The sequence below is a fragment of the Fundulus heteroclitus genome, chromosome 11 (assembly GCF_011125445.2).
Source record: "Fundulus heteroclitus isolate FHET01 chromosome 11, MU-UCD_Fhet_4.1, whole genome shotgun sequence".
Taxonomy (NCBI): Eukaryota; Metazoa; Chordata; class Actinopteri; order Cyprinodontiformes; family Fundulidae; genus Fundulus; species Fundulus heteroclitus.
This window is the reverse complement of record NC_046371.1, coordinates 17699615-17723915: the sequence shown is the minus strand read 5'-3', so window position 1 is coordinate 17723915 and position 24301 is coordinate 17699615. Positions and strand designations below refer to the sequence as shown.

The window sequence follows — 24301 nt, the reverse complement described above, 5'->3', positions numbered from 1 at the left end:
TTTATGCTCCACCGATGACAACTAATATTGAGTCAGTTGACCTTTTATGGCTAAAGGAGTTCAGGGACCATCACTAACTGGACTCTTATAAACCTTTAAGGATCTACGTTAGTATCCAGGAACTGCATAGATCATTCAATTGTCTCACGGATTCAACTTTTCTTCCCCACAACATTCCAAATAACAAAAAAAATATAATTTTGACTGGCTCAAGATTTGGTAAATTCTTGATCGATTGAAAGCTGTAAACCCTTTACTGGTTCTCTCAGGCTGCTCTTGAAACCAATAGGAAACCATCAAGGCCTTAATTGTACCTAGAATTAAAAAAAAAGTTAAATAATTGAATTATAAGAATTTTTCCAAGTGAATGAACATTATTCAAAATGGATTCTTCTCCACACCACAGCACTGTGCTTTTTCTGTTACTTGCTGCATCTTACAGCTGTCTTGTGTTGGGGAAAAAATGTAGACAATGAGAAACTGTGTGCCATCTCCAGGCAGAATCTCTACCAGTGGGTGTTCTGGATCCTTGTTAGAATAATCTAACCCTGACCGTGCAATTCGGTGAAAGCACAAGTACATCGGGCAGCAATCTAAATCTGACTAAATCTGTCTGTGGAAGTTGTCTTCGGAGCCAGAGGGTATTCCAGCTGCCATGATGACAGCTGATGCGCAGCAGGATTACCATCATTTAACATGCATCAGTTAAGGCTTTTGACAGACTTTGGACACATCGTGCTCAAGTGAGGCATGACAGAACAGATTAATGTGTTTCCACCTTAAGAAACGTAAAATGATTTTAAATATAACAGAATCAGGAAACATTACTGAACACCGTGCTAAGACAGCACTCAGGTGTTGCTGGTCTGAGCTGCTTAGCAGAAAATAATAGAGTCGTATTTATTTTATGTGCAGCATCCTGTCTGTTGCCCTTTCTTGCCACGGTCTGATATCTTCAGACTGATGTGGCAGCAGCTGGAAATGAAATTGTGATCATCACTGATGGTCTTTTTAAGATGGCTATATAACAAAAAGCTCTTTCTACCCTGCATTTGTTCGCTTTTTTTTTTTTTTTTTTTTGTGGTAAGCACCTGGAAAAACACTTTTGCTTCGCCTCAGGAAGTTCTGCTGCTGTGGCGGAGAATGCAAACTGGACCGAGAATGCTCTGCGGGACTGAAAAATGGTACATCTTTAGATGTTTGACTATATATCTGCTTAGAAAAAAAGCCTATGCCAGCCAACGATCAATTTAACTGTTGGGGATGTGAGACCAGATTATTGGCAAATCCATCTAAATGGACAAACGGATCGATTTTGTGTCCAAGCAGACGCTGGTAAATGAAACAGTTCATTTTTGGCTGCTTTTGTTGCAAAAAGTTGTGACCTGTCCTACTGTGTTAAAGGGGACATATCATGCTTTAGTCCTTCTTTTTCACATTTAAATCATGCATTTGTTGTCTATGTAAAGTGAACCTGCAATGCTTTGGTCTGAATTCCTCGTTAATTTACCCACATATTCCCCTTTCATGTTTATTTACGATATTTACGGATGTACGCACCACCAATGTACAGCAGGGTTAACACAAGGAAGCGGTTAATGGCTATTAGTATCTCCCAGTGAAACAGTGAAGAAAGGTCCAAGATCCATTGAAAAAAAAAAAAAATCTCAAAAATATTATTCCGAGAGGGAATAAACTGGAATGTCACTGGGAACACAGTATGAACGTTGGTGTTCACTGAAGCAGACGCTAAACCTGCAGATGCTGAGATGTGACAGCAGAACTGATTCATGTAAACATTGTTAATGAGGCTCTTAAAGTTTTTGTAGATCGGTTTATTTAATTAAAAACGGTTGGTCTTCCATCACACCGAACAGCCGCTTTACTGCGAGGCATTTCAGAGGGTCGGGCTCAGTCCGGCATTATTGACAATTTATAAATTAAGCACATAGTTTTTCTAGATGTCGCCACGTCTGTTTATATTTGTTAATCACGCCCGAGAGGGAATTGTTTTTTGGCTCAAAAAAGGACTATCAAGATGGAGGCTTGGTGTATATGCCCTTATTTTTTCATGGTCAAATGGTTCTTGGTCTTTTATATAAGCATATTACGAAGGCTATATACCTTTAAAGACAAAAAAAAAGTGGATTTTGCATGATACATCCCCTTTAAAACACCTCATTCCCAAATTTTACCACACACATTTTGCATCAGTGTTCAAGACTCGAATTTGCCATGAATGTTTATTCTGTGGTTCTACATTTTTTAGGATGATGGTTTGTTTGGTACAGAAGCACCAACTGGGTGGCTGGTGCATCTCATTCAATTAAATTATAATGTTAATGAAAAGTTAATTTGTTTCGGTAACCCAGTTCTCTAATTGAAACAGATTATATTCATTATTTACACACAGACTGGTGTTTTCAAGCCTTAATTCCTGTTAATTGTGATGGTTTTCTGCAAATAGGTAATGAAAACACAACTTTTAATTCCTTAGTAGATTATTACATCAGACTAAAACATTTTTAATCCAGAAATTTGGGTTCTGTGAAAAATGTTTAATATCTAATTAAAAGTTATTTTTAAAAAGTACTTTTAACCTGACAAGCCTCATCGGAAAGCATATTCCAGTTAACTGAGATGCACCTATACACATGCAATGCCACTGCTTTAAACATGTTTTTGCTTTGTGGTCCATGGCGTTCTTTCAGTATTAGATGGCTGCTGTCAGGTGATGCTCTTTACATAAAAGACCTTCACTTGGTCACCAACAACACTTACGTAGGAGCTGCGTGACAAAGCAACGTCTACATAAATGGATGGATTCCAGTGGAGCATTACCCAGAGCATCACACCAGTTTACTTCCCTTTAAGCAACTGACTTTCAATGAAACTGCATGTAGTGCTGAACCAGAATAAATTCCTGAATACTCATTCTTCTCGTCTTATTTAAATTAGTTATCAAAGTAATATGTTTTATATTTTAACTATTAGATGAACAATAAATTCAGAGACTCACAGAAATACGAGAGAACGAAGTCCAAAGAACGTCTCATGGGTCAAGCTGCTAAGGGGGTTATGATCCAACATCCTGGTTAGGGAAAAAAGAATGAACACTTTAGTATAAAGCCATTTCAATATAATCATGTACTTTTCAGAATTTTCTAAAAACGCTTTTATTTATTTTGAGATGGCCATCAAAATCAAAAGCAGTCTAGTTATTCCACAAGAAACATGTTTATACATGCTATTGATGGACCTTGCTTTAAATAAAGCCCAAAGGCTGTTCTCTAAGCAGTGACCAGGGCAGACTGCACACATGCACGTGACACACTTTTAATAATCCTTGAAAATGGATGCTACATTATCTGTTTACTTAACAAAAAAGAACGAGTCAAATCAAATTATGTCAATCAATTAAACCCATGATGAGTGAATGCAAACTTCTGACTGGAAGTGTGTATGGTAACGAATGTGTGTATATGCAAGCATGTGTAAAATACATACTCACAGCCACTCTAACTGATTCAGGTCCTTGAAAACGCCCGGACTGAGCGTGGTTATTAAGTTGTCGCTCAGAAACCTGAGAAGAGTAGAAAGCATAGAGAAAACAAACATAAAGAACACTTCTACAAGTCACAAATCTGTAAAATAAACAAGCAAGCAAAAAGCGATGAACCAGTTTCTAATAAGAGCAGCCTTAGAGGTCATACCAAGCAAAAGGGAGGAATCTTATTTTAAATGATCAAATATGAACAATTGTCAGTTCTATAAATCAAAATAGCATCAGCGTAATGGTCTTTTGGCTTTGGCTAGTTGTTTTAAATGGTCTTTAGTTTCTCAAACTACTGTCTGGACTGATCTGGGCTCTGCTATGCTCCTGTTGTTCTACAGAATGGTTTTAAAAGTCTATATTTGGGTAAAATGTCTAAAGTGCCAATGCTATTGTTTCTTCATGAGAGTTCAAGTTTCTACTTATTGATAAAACTTGTCAGCTCACTGTTTTCACTGCTCTTACCTAAGTAATTTGGGTTTAGATTTATCTCTATAGCTACTCTTTGTTGCCAAAATATTGGGTACTTGCATTTAAACCCAAATGAACTTTCATGACATCACATTCATAATACACTGGGTGTTATAAAGAGCCGGGCGCCCATTTGCAGCAATAATGGCTTTTTTCTGATGAAGCTGTCAAGTGGGCATTCTTCTAGGAAATCTGTTAGGAGGTCAGGCACTGATGATGGGCGAGAAGGTCTGCCTCGCAGTCCTCGTTTTTCTCAATGGTGCACAGTTATGCTCAAACTTGAAGGGGCCAGCTCCAAACAATTTCCACATAATTTTGTGATAATGCAGAATTAGCAGAAGTTCAATGAAACTAAGGGTCAAGTCCAACAACCTGAATAAAAAAATCTAAGCTAGAAGGCAGAATCTCTAGAAATGTGGTTCATCACTCCAGAGCATATGCCTCCACTACGTCCTTAGCCAGTGTGGTTTACACCTGCTTATCCAAATCTTTGTATTACATCTGGTAATATAATACCCCCAAAACACTGTGCATCTAGGTCGTGATTCAATGCTGGAGAAAGAGCCACTGCCTTAGGCAATTTACACTCCCATATCACCTTCCTCCTCATTTCACACCGTATCAAAAATAACTTGATCATCAGCTAAGACAGGCTGCCAGTTTTATTGAAAATGTACAAAATTCATAAAAAGTGATGCGTGCTGCTCCACTGATACAAGATTTTCACAACTGTTTTTTAAAGTGTAGCTCACCCTGATGTAAAAGCATAACCTCACCCCCAGACAAATTTTGAAAAATACCACCAAAGTGGGTAGTGCCGGGAAACCCTGAGAGGCAGGGCTAAGTGAGGGGATGAGGAGTGGAGGTTAAGCGAGGCTGTGGTCAGGATGAGGGAAAGTAACATATTGAAACATGAAAAGTCCCGGGGCGACATTGGTGGTTTTGCCACAGATCGATCGTCATCTGAGGTTCAGGGAGGCTTTTTGGAGCCCAGCGGGCCTGAGCGCAGGCTCAAGGTGCTGACTTTGCCAAGCTGGTGCTGCTGAGGCAGTGGAGGACAGGATAGGAGCAGTTTGGAGTGGTAACGTGATGTTAGCTGCATCATCGCTACAATGGGCCAACATTCAAAGCAGTAACAAACACTATACACTAGCAATCAATGCTCCCAATGCTAGCGATTCCAACTCCTGAGTCTGACTGGCCAGATGGGCGTGTCTGACTGAGATGCTTTTATACACAAACATGGGGCTATGATGATGAAAGCATGCACCATTTGAACCAACGTGAAAATTTAACTTCAATAGCCACCACTCGACCCGAAGAAGGCAGCTTTAAGACAGTTTTAAGACAAATATTGCTGAACTAAACAGGTTCACATGAAAATGTAAAAAGCAAACAAACACAGTAACTTTAAAGTAGCACCCTTAAGCCCAGTTAATACTATTTATCTACAAAAAAGTTGATTTTGGGGTGAGTTACACTTTAGAGATTGCCCCAATGACCCAACAATGAAATTACTTAATCTCTCATAATATGACCCTATAAAGACACTGTGTCTGAACTAATTAAGGTTCCCTAAATTTTGGCAAATTTGATGCTAGATGCTGGAAGTGAAAATGATAACTTGCTCTAATTTCCGATAACTTTGGTTGTTAATTATCTGACCGTTTGGGGCCACCCATAGACCACTGAAATGTCCTAACTGCTTACAATTAATGAATTAACTTACAGCTCAGGCAGTATCCCATCACAGCAGCATGCAATAAGTCACTGAGTTTGTGAAAGTGAACCATTTTTTCACAAGATAGGTAGAGAGACTGCTTGTCATCTATGCTAGATATAGATCTGTGGCAATAAAAATATCCTGTATCCAATGTTTTCAGATGGGTTTTAATACTTTTGGCAATATTTGTTCAAATACTGTCTAAACCTCGGGGCGTTTCAACAGCGGCTGTTTGGTAATGAGTACCAATCTGCAATGTTTGTGTTATGCTCTTAATTTTGTACAAGATCTGAGACTGGTGCAGAAAATAGCCTGCGGTCAAAATAGAATTTTCCAATAAAACTATCAATTTAAGACCATATTTTCATTGTTTCATACAGTCACTAACTGCTGGTCTACTGAAGATAAGATGCTGAGGTTACTCAACAGATTTCTTCCCCCCACCCACAATATGGAAAAGAAAGATAAGCTTCAAGCAAAAATATTAATCTGCGGTAACTGTTCTGGGGAGGATGAGTGGTATTTGATAAAGTAACCAAGATACTCACAACTTTTTCAGACTGTACAGTCCACTGAAGGCATGTTTAGAGATGAACTGGAGGCTGTTGTTTTGTAGAAATCTGAAAACAGAAAACATTAATTATTATTTTTTTCTTTTCCTGAAACTGTTTAGCTTAACTTTGTTTACCCTGTATGAAACAAATACGTTTGCACATGTGTGAAACATCATGTTTGTTTCAATATAGATTTGTGAACCCTTACTCCTTAAATAAACTTTCAAAATGTGTGGCCTTTAACAAAAAAAAAATCATACGCTACAGAATAACTAATAGGCAAAGTGTTTTTGTCCACCAAAAGATCAAACTTTAGAACAACTTGTAACATTTCAGAACAGGCTAGAAGAGTTTTTCTGTGTATTGTTTTGTCATTTTGTCTCTTTTTGGCTAATAAAGAGCCAGATATGTCTTGCAGTTATTGCCAGGAAGTTCCTCACACCTGAGATTGTTTGCAGCCATATGGTTACTGCTAAAAGCAATGCTCCTAAAATGCAACATCAGTCTTGTACATGTACAGAAAGGGTAAACGAGTAGTAGACTGCAGCAACACCGTGTGTTAGTCTTACTTATCATAATAACAAATTCTGAAAGTAAAAAGCAGCTTAAATTCCTTGATCCATTTATGGCACCTTGTTTAAACAAAATAAAACACACTTCTTACACCCTGTTAAGCGGCTTAACTTGGTGACTATATGAATCCTGATCAACAGTGATGGATTATGTATCCCGGTATCACACTCTAAAACCGATGTAATGGCAGCATGCTTTCATGAGTTTTTATGTGCTGCAGAATGTTATGTGATGCAATCTAGTCCACCAGATGCTGCGTAGTTAAAAATAGATAAATGATCTCCAGAATCCGTTTATGACAACAGGGGAGATAGCGAGGGGAAAAAAAAGTAATAAAATCTTTCAAAGTAACAGTTTAACTGCATTTCACTTCAGAACACAGAGTTACACAGCTGGCTGGATGCAGCCAGACTTTCTCTGTGTGAGGTACTTCAACATGAGCTACAACTGCACTCGGGGGGAAAAAACAAACTTTCTTTGCTTATCTTTTTCAGGCTTTGTGCACAACAACTTATAAGTGTCATTTAAATATACCAGGAACAAAATAATTAATAGAGCAAAAATGACGTGTATTGCTGCAGGGGAAAATGCAACAAAGGAATGGGGGCAGGAGTATACTTTTGTGAAATATTTACATTTTGGTAAGGAGAGCCTGCCCTAAACCTGCTCAATCAAGTGATTATAAAAGAATCTCATCATGGAATCCTTACACAATCCTACGGAGCTCGCAAAGGGACATGGAGAAAAAAATAAATAAATGTGTCCCGACTTACTTTTGTGAGTTCCTGCAAAAGTTTTGCGAGATCCTGACTTACATTTGTGAGATCCTGCAAATGTTTTGTGAGATCTCGCAAAACACTCTCGATTGACATTTTTTGTGAAAGAACTGTACTTGTGGAGTTTCTGCAGCCAATGGCCTCCGGGGAGACATGGAGGGTGAATTCAGTGTCTCCTACGGTCCAGAGATGTCAAATAAGAGGATATTTTCCACATGCAAAGAGATAAGCTAGACAATATCAAGAAAAAAAAACTGTTGATAAATATCCACTCCGTGAAAACCGCCTTCCACACAGGACATGGTGTGTGAGCCGCTGTTCTCTGAAACACATTATTTTCAATGGCATGCACCGCGCAAAGGCGATGTGCCGAGCAGTGACATATACACGCGTGGCCAATAGAAACCGGGCCAAACCGGTTCATCCGAACGTCAGCCGGAAAGACCAGGAAGCAAAATTGGGGAGTATTCCCTGAACTGTATGAAACAAGTTTGAAGTCGTATCGCTGTGGAAACGGAGCTCTTTAACAAGCTCCCTGGACCTGAGGGTCCCGTGCACCCACAGGAGGGTCCTTGCTGCTCCATTCCTCCTCACCAGCAGAGCTTGCTTCTTAGCACAGGACAGATGGATATTTGCTGCTGACAACAAAACAACCCCCGAGCAGACCCCGAACAGCCAGCATTGGTGCTGCGCTGACCCCCGGGGCAAGCGCAGCACACACCGTGTCCTGTGTGGAAGGTGGTTGTTCACTGAGTGGATATTTATCAATGCAGAAACTCTACAAATACAGTTGTTTCACAAAAAACACTTTTGCGAGATATCGCAAAAATAAGTCAGTATCTCGCAAAACATTTGCAGGATCTTGCAAAAGAAAGTCAGGATACATTTATTTATCTTTTTTCTCCATGTCCCTTCATGGAGTCCATGCAATCCTCATTTCTTTTCACCTCCAATTATCCATATTTTTCAACAATACCCAAGGGAGGTTCAGGCTTGTCTAGCTTATGTGGAAAGTCATCCTGTCTCCCAACCAGATATCAGCGATCCCCCAACTGCTTTTTAATTTTCCATCTTACCTCTTGCTATTTGGTGCGCGCCTCATTAGCAAATAGTGATTGGGGTTATATTATAACGAGGGTTTTTGCAATTTGGTGTCAAGTGTTATTTTGGGGAAAAAATTGAATTTAAAGAGCATAGAACTTTGGAGCTGTTACAGTTATTTAGAGAAATCCAAGTTATCCATCACACAATTATGTATCCGTGTTTCATTTCACTGACAGAAGCCTTTAACACTGCAATATACATGGTCCAGCCTCATTGCTGATCATTTTTTTTGAGAATTCAGAGACCCAATATATTACCCACAGATGCACCACAGCTCCAAAGCCGACAAAATGTTGCTGCAATGAACAAACATTAACATCATAGAATCTGATGGTACACTATGCAGCCCTCTGTCTACACCAGGGAACATGTGCTCATCTTCAGGTGATGAATGCTCAGAGTGTCTGTAACCTACATTTTAAATAAAATGGCTAATAATTATTTGATAATTTGGAGACAACCATAGACTGTTTATGAGGCAGTGAACATTGATCTTCTGATCTTTAAATATGGGAGGGGTGGGGGGGGGGGGACAATAAAACAGTGATATTACGGCAAATAAAACATTCTGTCCTGATGCTTTAGAGCTGAATTTTACACCCTTCTCCACAATAAAAACTATTTATACAACACAGAGGCACATCAAAAGCGACCCACATACTTTTGTAGACATGACAGGAGTTGATGCTCTACACAGGATTCATTTCATTTCTTGAGGCTTAGATTCAACTAACACTTGCAAACAAAGAGCTGGGCCCTCTTTTATAAAACTTGCATATGCACAAAATGGGGCCTGAAACGTGCGTACGGCTCCTTCCACGCAAAAGTTAGGATTTATAAAAATAAAAATTGATAGGAAAATGTGTGGTCCTCATGGCAGTTCTGACCCAGGCGTACGCTCATTTTGGTGAAGTGGTGAACTGCAGCCAAACGGCATCGTGATCCACTCCATATCAGACTTTAATCATAGATCATCTTGATCCAAGCATTCAAAACTTCAGTGTTCAAATAAATAAATGCTCATAAGTCATCTTAAATCTTAAATAAAAATCCGCAAAACATTTTCTCTGGGTTTTCTACTGTCACATTCTTCTCTACAATGATCACCAGGGTGGCATGTACCACAGATTAACAGATTATTGTGACAAGGTGGGTGGCAATCACTTTAATTGCTGTAAATAGTCAAATGCATTCGTGCGTAATGCTCGGTGGATGCAATGGCACAGCTGGAAGTCCGTGCAGACGGGAGAATTGAGGAAACGCGGTTTAAGGACTCAAATATTTCCTGGCCAATAATGAGGACTGGCCAATATCGCCCGCTTTAGAGTCTGAGCATTGCGTTCTGCTATAACCTACAGGGGAAAGTGGCTACACCTCCCTCGGGGGCTGAAAGGCAGCTCTCCAATCCACAGAGCGCAGAGACACCCAGGTAACGCTCAGCATGATTTTGATTTTCACATTTAATCAACTTCTCTCTGAATATTTCTCACAGTTTCTTTGCTTTTTCTCCGTGTTTGCCACGTCACCATGATGAAAAAAAAAACGATCAGCTGACCAATTTTTAACATATATTAACTTTCATGAGGTGCTTTGCATTGACCATTTATGGTTAAATCTGGGCGTGTAGAGGTGCCTTCTATCCCATAGAGAGCAAGGGTATCTTAACCTTAAAAGAAAACCTGTCAACATATTCCCGGATTATTCTCCAAGTGAGGTGAAATGTCTGCTTCTTGGACAAAACGGTGTTAAAAAAGGCCTTCTTTATCCAGCGATGCTTCGAATCTCACACAATGGAACTGAGAAGCAATTTCAACATCGGGATGGTTGATGCAAAAACCAATCACCTGCCAGGCTCCTCTAAAGACTAAATCTCAGCGTAGGTGGAAATGATTGGGAAAAGCTTAGTGCTACACTAGAATGAAGTTGAGGCTTTTTGTGGATATGTAAGTACATTATATCGATCAACACATTCTATGTTGCGATAAAGTCAAATGTTCTAAACCACCTAAAATGGACATTATAAAGATTGACCAATGTGAAATTTAAGTTTCCCCGTCTTGTCTGTTCTGTAACAGACTTAATAGTTTGATTAGAATACTTAAGTGATTTTCCTACTGTTATAAAAGTAAGTTTCTCATATGTTCATGAGACAATACAAAATGTTACAGCAATAACAGATACTACCTCATTTTACTTTTTTTGTAAAAGCACTGAGTTTAAAATATTTCCCCTGTCGGCCTTTGGGACCTGATACAGAATAAAGTTTTATAGAGTTCGTTAGTACTAGCGTACCCTCCTATAAGCACTTCAATGTGCAGTTACTGTTAAAAAAGGTTGGGATTTCACCCTGTTCGGATGTGTGGGGGTTCATTATTATTACATTTTCCGCCCTTTCTCTCTTCTCTCCATACGTTTGCTTTACCTTTCGGGGTCCTTATCACATTTTGGGAGTCAAGAAAATTAAAGATCCAACCTATCACAAACTTTTATCTATCCTGGATATGGCTACGACTAATAAAGAGTCTCTAAATGGACCAATCGGATGTGATGTAACTCAAATAAGCTGGCATGTAAAATCCCTGAACCACCCTGTTAAAAGGAAAAAAAGGTAATGACTCATTTGAACAACGTTAAAGTGAGAATTGCATTTCTTCAGGAAACACATCTCCGAACCTTTGACCACTTTAGAGCTGGTCGGTCAGTCATACCACTCCAATTTCCACTCCAAATCTCGAGGTGTGGCCATCTTTATTAACAAGAATGTTCCCATTTATTATGTCAAAAGTAGAAATAGATTCCTCAGGGTGTTAGTGGCAGAGTGTATGATATACCAGCTGTCCTGGCCGATGTCTATGCACCACACTGGGTTGATAGTTCTCTTTTTTTTTTATAAATATCTTTGCACACATCCCCAACACGGATACTCACTACCTTATTCTTGTTGGAGATGGTAACTGTGCACTGTCTGGGACATTAGACCGTAGCTCATCTATGACGACCTCCATAACCAATGTGAGTTCCTAACTGCTGCTCCTCCATAATAAAGAAATGGTCTGACTGATGTGTCGCGCTTTCAAAATCCCACAGCTACAATTTACTCCTTCTTTTCACAAGTTCATGGGACATATTCCCGTATAGATTATTTTCTTTCCGGACAAAAGGCTTCTTTCTCTAGTAAGGAAGTGTGAATGTCAGGCAATAATCATCTCAGATCATGCCCCTTTGTTGATGACCCTATTTATGCCTACTTCCAACAATAGCTATCACCCCTGGCGTCTTAACGCGTTGCTGCTTTCAGATGAAGATTTTGTTAAATTTATCTCTTCTGTAAGAACCTTTTTTCTTAAGCACAACCAAACCCCAGGAATGCCCTCGTTAACGGTGTGGAAGTCAATGAAGGCGTATCTGAGAGGGCAAATATTATCATATTCTGCACTGCAAAGAAGGAATGATAATATAAAGCTGGAACAGTTAAATGATATTCTTAACTAAGTTGCAACACTTGCTGTCGCCCCATGAAACGACTTATTTAAATTGCAACTAACACTTCAAATAGAGTTCAATCTGCTGTCAACAAGGCTTATTGAAAATTTAATGAATACATCACAGAGCAAAATGTACGAAGCTGGTGAAAAGGCTGGGAAGAGCCTTGCTCATCAGCTACATTGAAAAACTGTGGATAGAACAATAGCAGAGATAAAGGATGAAATGGGCAATAAACATATGGACCGGTCATGGATCAACTCACGCTGTCACACATTTTATTAAAAAAGTGTAGGAAAGTGAATCGCTTGGTGGCCATGATTTATTGGACTCTTTTTTTTTTTCTTCTGTAAAATAAATTGCCCCACAATTTCAATTTCTTTACATTTTTCAATGTGTCCCTTTGTTTCTATCCAAGTCCTTTTTCACAACAATGAACAAATGAATATAAGGCTTCATACGGAATAAGAAACCCCCCCTGACTACGTAAAAAAAAAAACATTTTACAGAGACATCGACAACATGGGGGGATTTCACTTCCCCACTTCCAATATTACTATTGGGCCACTAATATTAGCTCCATTCTATACTGGAAGATGTCTCCATCTCAAACCATTGACCCGGAATGGCTGCAAATGAAAAACTCCTCCTGTCTAAATACCTCCTTACACTCACTACTCTGTTCAAACCTGCCTCTTTTGGAGTCTATATCCAAGTTCACGATAAACCCGATTGTAAAACACTCCTTTAGAATATTGGTACATTTTAGACGAGCCTTTTAAGTGATCGCCCCGTCTGTGCTCCCACGGTAAAAAAAAAAAAAAAAAAAAAATCACCAATTTAAACCATTAAATATGGATGGAGCTTTTTATGAATGGGTCAGCAGAGGAGTCACCACAATAGAGAACATATTCATTGACAATATCTTTGCATCCTTTGATCAGTTAATGTTTAAATTCAATATCCCTAAGTGTAATTTTTATTTTTAATTTTTACAACTCCACAGCTTTGTAAGAGCTTTTTTTCACCAATTTACCACCTCAGCCACTCAGTTCCCTCCCAAACTCCATTCTGAAACTGAAGCCAGGCTCAAAAGGGGTTATTGGAAAGATATACTTCTTATTAAATTGACATAATATTGAAGATTTGACTTCAATAAGGAAACAATGAGAGGATGAATAAGGGCTGGAGCGTACCGAAGAAATCTGGGAAAGTGCTTTGGAATACAATACACTTTTCTACAATATGTTTACAGCAGATAATTACTCAATTTAAGGTTTTATATCGCCTTCATACAGTAAGACTATCAAAGTTCACGCCTAACATTGACCCTATTTGTGACCAATGCAGGGTGATGCCAGCCGCCCTTTCACATATGTTTTGGTTTTGCTCAAAACAAAACAATGTCTGGCAATTCATATTCAAAACTCTTTCAGATGTTCTACACATACCCATAGAACTCTCTGCCATTACGTCTATATTTGGGACAACTCATGCAACACTCATAGCTAGGCAGCAAATACTCCTCAAGTGGATAGAAAAACTCCCCCCAACCTTTACGATGTGGATCAACAACCTTCTTCACTCTCTAACGTGAGAGAAGATCCGTTATTCGACAAGAGGTAGCACTCAGAAAATCTAAACCTTTATTGGTCCATATAGAGGAATAGATATAACTGATGCTAACCCCCTCAAGGATGACTGACCCCACTTCATATCCAATATGAACGTAATAGACTCAGAGCATTTTTATTTATTTACTTTAGTTTTTTTTACTTGGTGACTAAGTTTTTTGTTATGTTAATCTAAATTATATGTTTGATTCAGTTTCTCTGGAGGGATAGGACTCTGTATGTTGTGATTATGTTGATGTTTGTCTTATACTCTATAAAAAAAGAACCACATGGCCCAGCAAAACAAGGGACATTGTGTGGCAATTAGTTTAATTACAAAGCAGATGGGGCATTGTATAATGTTGGATTCATTAAAAATTAAGTTGCATTACCTCATTCATGTTTAATGTTAAAAGTTAATCCTAATGAACATTTGGTTTTAAGTTCATGCTTTCTTGGAGTGCCAAGAACTGCCCACAAAGAATTTGTCCACTTATGGAGGTACTTCTGGGAAATTGATTCAAGGACCAAAGCGCCAACCCAAATCTTTCCTCTTGTGGTGCTAAAGTGCCATTTTTAAACTTTTACTTTGCATGAAGACCCCTTTAGATTGCCAGAAGAATTTAAAGAAAAAGAGAAATGTTTGCAGGTTCTGAAGAGAAAGCTGAAGGGAGTCAAGTTGGACTTCAACAAGTTTACATATCTGTGTCACATCAGGACCAGTTGAAATGCCAACATTTAGCAAATTCTGTCTGAAAAAAGTTACACCAAGCGTCAGGAGAGTAATGCTGTGCAGTTACAGTTGAAGGTCTAAATTGATTCAAGATGTTAATGACATTAGATTGGGTTTCAATGCCAGACATCAAGCAGCTTTTATCTGATTCTGCGATTGCTACAGTTGTGAGGAGGAAAGGCACGACCTTTTAGCTGCCGGTTAAAAATCCAAATCTAACTCAGAGCAAGTTGTGCGTTTAAAATACAGTAAGAGTAAACATAAAGGAACTTGGCTGAACTGTTTTGAACTCCTCTGCTGAGGTACTAGAAGAGACATAGGTTTGTGTAAATGTTCCCTTTCTGTCAAGATAAGAGATTAGAAAGCAATACAAAGGTCTTGAACAAGTTGCTATCAATAAGTGAGAGAAAGCACATTAAACTAAATGTCTTTTCACAAACTCTGTTTCCAATTGTCTGTGGGGAATTTGGGCTTTTATTGCTGCTTTATTCTTTTTGGCACTTCCATAATTTAATAACCCCAGACTTATCTGGGCCAATACATCCACAGCGTCTGCTCTTACAGCATTATCTGAGCTATATAACCAGCTTTCATTTAGGACCGTTATTTATGCGATACCTTACCTTCCATATCTCGGTCGCATCCAGAATTTAGAGGATCTAGTTCTGTTCTCCTGAGACTTGTGTGATGTTGCTAAACCTCAGCTCTTCAAATAACTAAACTTGGACGTTTTCTTCATTAAATATACACAAAATGGTCTGGAAACAAGTACAAAAATATAGCCTAATTTTATTAAATGGAAATAGTGTGAATAATGGATGACATTGGCAATCATCTGTACATCTGATAAACTTTACTGTGTGACCCCCCTCATTCCTTCACTGTTTTATTAAACTGAGCATGATTATGTCTTTATAATAATATAGTCATATTCTATAGATTAGAATGTGTGTTCCAAAGAGGCTCCTTTGTCAGATTAAATGTAGCTTAAGTAAATCACATTTAAGCAGGAAGTGCAAATATTCTTCAATAAGCCTACATCTCTGTAACACAAATGTGTTGTTGTTTTTGGTATGATGTAATATTCTAAATTATTATCACTAGCTGTAAGAGGAAAATCATCATCATTAACAGAAATAAAGGCTTGCAAACATCAGTCTGTGTGTAATTTATCTTTTTGATGTGTTGCACTTACTGATCTGAGTTACTGAAATAAATGGCCTTTTCAATGATATTTAAATTCATGACTTTATGACCTCTTTGATTTTAAAGTTTTAGTTTGTGAAGTCCAAAACCTTGTGGCGGTAAAACTTCTTATGTTTTTTTTTCTTTTTTCTTTTTTTTTTTTTTTTTTTTTTTTTTGAAATTAAGATAAATTATTTTCAAATACAGACCCAAATAACATTTGACCTTAAGATAAATGGGAGCAGACAATCTGTGTATTTTCTTTAAATTTTTTTAATAAAATGGCTTGAAGCAGCGTGTTTCCACACTGTAACCTTAAATCATTACCCTTCGGAAAGTAATGGTCCCAAACCCTCAGTTTCCCCATGGGCTGTTTGTTGTGTCCGTTCCCAATGCAGTGCAGAGTGCTGAGTGGTTTAGGTAAATTAAGTCTGCCGAAGTAGGGCGCTCCTCGTCACCGCTGCCTGCAGGAGCGTTGTTGTTTCTAGTAGAGATTTACAAAGCACAAGCTGGACTACAGCCGCTCTAAATCATCTGCACACTGACAATGTTTTAAGTTCAAGCCGTAAAGGGGGCGTATCCTTGTTATTTTGCTAAACAACATTTAAACTCGGTCTTTCATGAGGCTTAAATTAGCACAGGAAATACAGTAGCTTGGCCTGCTGCAGCTAAAGCTATTCCAGTCCAGAACAGGGCAGATATCACTACAATCAGACCAAGAATGCAGTCATTTCAGATTAGTTCACATCCGTTACAGTCTAAACATAAGTGAAAACACACAAACTTTGCGGTATTGTGTAACCAGAGAACATTTTGTGAATGCACTGTACTGATCCCAGTGTTCTGAGGGAGTGGGGGGAGAAAAAAAAACAACAAAGCTCTGGTCAGAAAAATAAAAAGCTGGGATTTCCTGCAGGTTCAATACGACTAATTGTTGTTTTACAGCAGCTACAGTCTATAACCGATACTAAATCACTCCAAAGTCAGAGGAAAGGTGTAATAGGAGCATTTCTGTTATGGGTTGCTATAAACAAGTTTTACAGAAATTAACATTTTGGATCTTTTTTATCTGACCAGGCAGTTTTTTTTTTTTTGGTATGCATTCCTTTTGTCAGTAAAGAAAACTATAACACTATCCAATATAGTGCTGCAGATGGCATCCTCTGTATTTTGATTTCCTGCACTTTGTATGTTTTTGTGTGTTTATTCTGCTATCTACCACCAGTCTGTGGTCACTTTCACTAGAGAAGAACTCCTCTCTGGGCATTTCTTCTCTGTTTTTTCCAGCTGTTTCGAGCAGACTGCAGAGCAGAGCTGTCAGAGAGAAAAGGAGGAGGTGGACTCTGCTTTTGCATAAATGGAGGATGGTGTACTGATGTCGCAGCGTAACAAGAGAAGACGTGTAGCCCTCAAAGGGAGTAATTTTTATTGGCTGCAGACTACAGACTGGACTGTTTCTGAAGCTTCAGCCACTGACCCGCACAAACTTGCTGAAACTTTGACTTCTTACGTCAGTTTTTGTGAGGAGATGTGTGTGCAGACCAAGACCTTTCACAAATACAAAATTAAACCGTGGTTCACTTCACATCTGAGGAAGCTGTGTAGGACCAAGGGAGAGACTTACAGCAGTAGGGACCAGGCTCAGCATAAGCGGGCCAGCAACAAGCTAAAAACAACTTCTTAGCAGAGAGCTCAACATCTTTTTGGATGGGTCTGAAGAGCATCACTAACAACAGGATTCCACCCTCCATGCAAACTCCACGTAGAAAGACCCCTGGCTGGAATTTAAACCCAGGACCTTCTTGTTGCAAGGCGTCAGTAGTACCGACTCAGTCACAATGGTGCCCTGTGTGGAACTGTACAGGTAGATAGGATTTTAAAAGAACTGCTCAGGTCCCTATAGCCCTGAGTGTGAGAGAAAGAAAAAAACGCAGAGCTCCGATCAGATTACAATCAAGTATCTAAAGACATTAAGGCCACTCAATCCAGGGAACAGCACTCTCACTTTTCCCTTTTCACTTTGTATACCTCAGACTTTCAGGACAAGTCAGAGTCTTGTCAGCTGCAGAAAACCTCTGATGACTCTGCAGTTGTCAAATGTATCAGATATGGATAAGAGGCTGAGTACAGAGGGATGGGGGAGTGCTTTAGGGCATGGTTTGCAAGCAACAGTTCCTACCCGATTGTCTAGTCTTGTGTAAAAATAAACGTAAGAAATGACTATTGACCTTTAACAAACTAGACATTATTCCCCAGTTGTTATTATTTCCCAAGTAACAGATGAGTAACCTGGCCAGACAGATTGATAATGTGCAGCACTCTACGTTCTGCACATTATCAATCTGGGCCTGCTTCTATCAAACCCGTTTGGGGGAAAGGAAGGACATTCAGCAGAACTCTCCAAGCTGATTGGCCAAAGCAACACCTAGTGCCCGCCTACCAAAGGTTGGTTTTAGCCAATCACGGTATCAAATTAAAGCGCAGCTACATGTGCGTCTTCCTCCACTGCCATGTTTATGTTGGTTTGGCCGTGGGCTCTTCCGTTCTTGCTTTCGTCGCACCGGTACAACCCGCTTTAAACCACTGCAACGTGATTGGCCAGAACCGTTTTTGGCCAGAACCTCCAGCTCCAGCTTCTCGTGTGTTTGTGAACGCACAAATATGGCAAGAATTCAACTTGCAGGCAAGATTTCAGGTTTTTTTTGTATAGAAAACAAAAATGGACAGTATAAGTCTTCTCTTGAAGACAAAGCTTGTTTAATGCAGTAGGTCAAAGTTAATTTCTTTGCATTAATTGGGTCGTAAAAGAAAATGCCTTCGCTTCTTTCTTGTGGTAGAATCTATTTCTGTCAAGCTAAATAAACGAAACAAAAAATTATCTAGTTCAAAATTAAAATTCATAACATGACATTCATTGATGCAATGTTTTGTATGTCATTTTGTATGCACAGAGTGCATACAAAATGACAAATAAAGTTGTCTAAGTGTCTAAGTCTAAAAATATGAATCCAGAATATAGCTAATTGAGGGCAAACATTCAAACTATGAACTAGAGCTGCCTCTGAACCTTTACAGTTAATAGGGACCACAAAATCTGATGCAAACATTTACTCATACCATCTCAAGAGACAGCTGGAGCTCCAGTATTCATTTTAAGATTCAAATTGCCCATTATTATTGAGTTTGGAGGGGTTTTTACCAATGTATTACAATATTACAAGCATATCTATCTATCTATCTATCTATCTATCTATCTATCTATCTATCTATCTATCTATCTATCTATCTATCTATCTATCTATCTATCTATCTATCTATCTATCTATCTATCTATCTATCTCTATATAAAATGTGCAAAGGAATAATTAAGTCAGTCAATAAAATTTGGCTGGTTAGTTTGCAGACAAAGTCAGCTGTACAAAGAAGACGTGCCTATATGACCATTATTAATAAAGCACACAAATGTTCAACAACAACAAAATAAATCTGCATTTTCATCACATTTACCACAACATTTGCTTTTAAATCTCATTTGAGCTGCTAGGCAGAGTAACAATAACACATTTGAGGTGATTTTAATCTTTATTACGGCAGCAGCTATTAAGCTGCATCATAGAGATGCATTTTGAACCAGATTGATCTCATTTTAATTAGTGAAGAACTGAATCTTTTTTGCTTTTTTTCACATGTTCCACCATAGTTTTACAATTTTCTTCCTAACACATTTTCTATGGCTGTCTTTATAGTTCACCTTCAGTTGAATATTTTTTTCTACAAAAAGGAAAGAACTCTGACCATTTAAATCGATGAGAAAATCATTTTGGGAGGAACAGAAGCAGTAGCAAAAAATTACTCACAATCTCTCTAGTGCGGAGTATTCAGAGAAAACAAAGTCGGACAGAACTCGGATCTTGTTGCTCCTTAGCGACCTGTAATAAAAGCCAAAAAAAGCCAAAGTCAGAATAATACTAAACACATTAGGCATGAAGAGACACCCACAGTACAGTGAAAAGGGTGGAAAGCCTAAAGCATTATGTGCTTTGAGCCATCACACAAAAATAGTCCCTGAGATTTTATTCAAAAGGATTTTTAATCATTTATTCTTTCACTACAAGAAAGAAGAACCATCTCCTGAAGCAGTAAAGCACTAAAAAAATTAAAGAAGTCTACTGTTTGAGAAATTTATACTTCAAGGACAGGAAAATTATACTTTCAGAGTAAAATCTTCTACAGCCTCAAACGCACGGAGGCCTGGCTAAAGCCAGGCTTCTTGAAAGAACAAAGTGACAGAAAATACCCAATTCTGATAAAAATTCAAACAAATGGCATGTATGGAAAAATATCTGACTGAACGTCTTCATGTCTGTGTGATCAAAGCATCCCTTATTAGCAGGAAGAAAAAGATAAGTCACACAAACCTACATTAACTTCATGACATTGAATATACTACACTTTATCTCATTAAACACCAAATCTTGATGGTCTTAATATTCAATAAAATACTTTTACTGTGAGAAACCTGCAATTATGAAAAAGGAAGGCTGTGGTTAATAGTCTAAAGGTGTTTAAAAAAATTATAAACAATGGGACATCTGGGGGGCTGGGGGGACTGCATATTTAAAGACAATCATCAGAACTTTTAGCGATTCTGACTGTGGTGTAAGATTTTCTGAATGGATTAGAAGAGGAAAGCCAAGTACAAAAAAAAAAAAATAACTCAGCGCGTACAATGAACAGAAAGTGAGGAGGAGTTTGCCCCGATATTCATTCTAAATTATTATAGTACCGTTAGTGTAGCATTTTGGTATGAAATGTGAATAGCACTAGGTAAGTTCAAGAAGCTAGTTTACAGATTTACTGATTACTGATTCGACAGATTGCGAAAAAGGGGTGTGACTACCGCTAAGCCCAAAAATGATTTACATCCCCAGACACTGATTTAATTTGATCTTATTAACTTTACCAACATAGCTCTTCTGAAAGTAAGTGGATATTAACATTTTGGAGTGGTCACCCAGAAAGAGTTCCAAATTGAATTTAAAATGTAATCGGTCCAGAAAGCTAAATGGAGGTAATTTATATATAAAGCTTTTCTAGTCATATTGTCCACTCAAAGCACTTTACACTATAGACACACTCACCCAATCACACTCACTAACTTTCATACACCGACACGTAGATCGTTAGGCAACTTGGTGTTAAGTGCCTTGCCACGCAACAGAGGTAAGCTGGCATCAAACCCACAACCTTCCGATTGCAGGATGACTACTTTACCAACTCAGCCACGGTCGCTAAAGATTAAAGTGATGGCAAGGAGACCTTCCCAACCTCAAAGACCTGGAGCTCATCACCAAAGATGAATGGTCCAGATTACCCGTGTGGGCATGCAAAAAGATGGTTGACAATTATTAAAAAGGGTTTAACTGCTATAATAGCCACTTTTTAGGAAGCACGTGTATAGTTTTGGACTATCTATATATTGTTGTTTGTTATAAAAATAGAGAAATACTGGATGGCTGGATGGATGGACTGATTTTTGGGGAATATGCTTTGTACAATTGTGAAAATGTTGACAACTGTGAACAACTCCTTATGCTATAATCTGGTACCATCAACTGGTGACATTTATGTTTGAACTGTAAACTGTCCATTTTTAAATAAAGTTCATGCTTCTTTAGAAGGATTTATAAAACAGTGGCACTAAACAGAGAGAAGGTGACCAGCTACCCAATCATAGAAAGACGGCAGCCAAGAATATTTGAAAATATGTTTAAAATATGATTTCAAGCAAATAAAATAGGAAATTTAGACCGTTCCATAAAAAAAAATCCTATTTTTTGATTGTCAGGCTGAAATATCTATAAAAGAAATAAAATGTTTCATCAATACCACAGCTGTGCACTGTAGAAAGGTCAGACAGCTATATCACAAAATTAAAAAGGATCATAAGAACTCAATATGCAGGAAAATGTGTCTTTAAAAGTAAAATTCAAAAGTGGTTCAAACATAGCAGCTCCTTTAAGAACCTTGTTGAACTGTACTTTTTATCCAAAGAGAAGAGAAGGAAATTAAAAGTAAGAAGTAGAGAGACATAAGATAAAGGTCACACTGACATTTTTTGTAGCCTCAGATGAACTAAAGCAAAAGAGAGTTCAGTTAAATAAAATAAAAATTTTATGACAGTATTAAAATAGCACAGTAAGAAGAACACTCTTTATTGGAAGGCGATTAATCAAACACAAACTGCAAAGGGATTTTCATAATGCTGAGGCCCCATTTGCATGTTCCGTTACCACTAAGAAAGTAGAAATTTATGATTTTCGAGCGTTTACCATTATTCAGCATTGAGGATCAAATCAAAGCAAGTACTCAGTGAAATATGCCGCCATCCATGGACTTTGCACAGCTCATATTACACGCACAGTACACCTGAATATATGGAAGCCTTTAGATTTCACACAGTTGGACTTTATTTCAACAATGATGAGACTTTTGAAGGTAAGCGGCTGCACCACTACATGTGGTTAAAAATGTGAAGGGGCATTTTGAGTTTGCCGGATGGCATGTGGGGGACTCCCCACATCTATGGAGGAATGTGCTCTGGTCAGAAATCTGGCAAAAAGCCAACATATAAAGAACACCATCCCCACAGTGAACATGGTGGTGGCAGCATCATGCTGTGGGGATGTTTTTCAGCTGCAAGAACTGGGACACTGGCTCTTTGGACCTTCCACAGTGGCTCTTGATAACTTTGGCTACAAATTATACTTTTATTATGGTATTTAAATGTAATAATGATAAATAATGCAGGTTTTGCTTGGAATAATTGCTTTTAATTTTCACAACAGAATGATGCTAAAAGTGCCAGTAATACTTAATGTTAAAGCAATATTTTTTCATTATGCGGGAAACTATGATTCTTTTCTTACATCATTATCCACAAATATCAACATCCTATCCATACTCTTTTTCTAAAACTCAAAATAGACATAAAAGGGCGTTTCTTTAACAATGACAACATATTTCCTACAGTAGATCTTTATCACAAATTATAACTTGTCTTTTTTCAAAAGGCCAGGCAACATTTGCGGCTCTGAACGAGTTTAATTCAAGTGGACTGTAGGCAAAATGGCTCTTTATACTGTAAAGGTTAAAGGCCACTGATTTAAAAGGTGGGACTAACAGGGTCAGAATCAACAGGTTAGAACCAATCAGATAACGACGGATGTGACGCAAAAAACTCAAATTGACATGCTCTGTTTGTTTTCATTTGTAGTCCGTGAAACACGTCATTCCATCGAGCAAACTCTCCAGTGACCAATTTTTTTGCCACTTCTGTCTAAAGAAAATCAGAGGAGACATGATGAACTCACCTGTACTTTCTTAATCTTTCGAGACCCCAAGCAACAAAAAATCTCCATATGTGTCTTGACTGTTATGGCAGCAGAAAAGCTGCTGCATTACGGGTAATTCTGCCGCCGAGAGTGACGCGTGGTAAAGTCCCGCCTCCCGCGCTGTGATTGGTCGGGTCCATTTTGGGCCTGGGGGGGAACGGAGCCTCGTCAGGCTGATTTACGCTCCGTGTAATTCAGTCTGTCTGGCCCGGCTATTATTCTTTAGCAAAACTTGTGTCAGGCTGCCTGTGATTTGTAACTGGGACGGAGGTTCACAGCAGTACAATTTAGCAAAGTGCTAAAGCAAGACTGGAGTTGTTTAACCCTTGTGTGGTGTTCATATTATTGTTACTCAGCCAGTGTTTGTGGGTCTGGTGGACCCGTTGCATTTTGTGCTTTTTAATGCCTCACAATCAAACACTTTTATGTAAAAATACTCAACAAATGTTACTTCATCCCAATTTCAAGTTGTATAAACAAAATATTTGGTTATTTAAAACATAATAAAGCAAATTAATTATAATAAAATCATGATATGAATGGAAACAAATTCATACGTGAAGCAAGGTTTTTCCAAAACTAGTGACTTTTAGTTTTTTGAACTCAGAAATTTAACCCATTCAGGTGCACAACACAAGCTATATGAACACAGAGTAAATCTATCAGTCAAGAACACACAGCCAATGGCCTGTACAACACACCAGGGCAGAGTTTTACTGTGTGTGTTGCAGAAATACTTTTTGCACTTGATGCATCTATATTGTTTTTTTCTGTCGTTCTTCCACACTTCGCACTGATTCTTCTTGTTGCCAAACATGTACTGGAACAGCATCACACACTTACTTCAGGCTCTGCAGATTCTGGTTCTGTAGGTTCTGTAGGATAGGGCAGCATTCTCCTCTGGAATCCTAATCATTTGGCACATAGGATACCAGGGTTGTGTCACCCATGTATGCAAACTTGGAAGACTTGACTTTTGACCCGAAAACTCCAGCAAGGATAAGAACCCTGAAGTAGTCATGTAAATGGGTTTGGCCCATTTCCTTCCACCTCTCTCCAAAAACAAGAATAATTTTCTGGATGGAATCTAGGATGAAAAGCTGAAAAGAAGACTTCATGTCCTGTGTGTAAGTAACTGC

The 24301-nt window shown here is 38.4% G+C and overlaps 1 protein-coding gene across 1 annotated transcript in view; it reads right to left on the bottom strand.

Moving 5' to 3' along the window:
* Positions 1 to 24301, bottom strand: part of rxfp2a (relaxin family peptide receptor 2a) — a 117992-nt gene that overhangs the window by 48036 nt on the left and 45655 nt on the right. The window contains exons 5-8 of the mRNA XM_012878701.3: positions 19626 to 19697; positions 6296 to 6367; positions 3512 to 3583; positions 3020 to 3091 (exon numbers count right to left, since the gene is read on the bottom strand). Of these exons, the coding sequence (XP_012734155.2) occupies positions 3020 to 3091; positions 3512 to 3583; positions 6296 to 6367; positions 19626 to 19697 (288 nt within the window). The remainder of the gene's footprint in view (positions 1 to 3019; positions 3092 to 3511; positions 3584 to 6295; positions 6368 to 19625; positions 19698 to 24301) is intronic.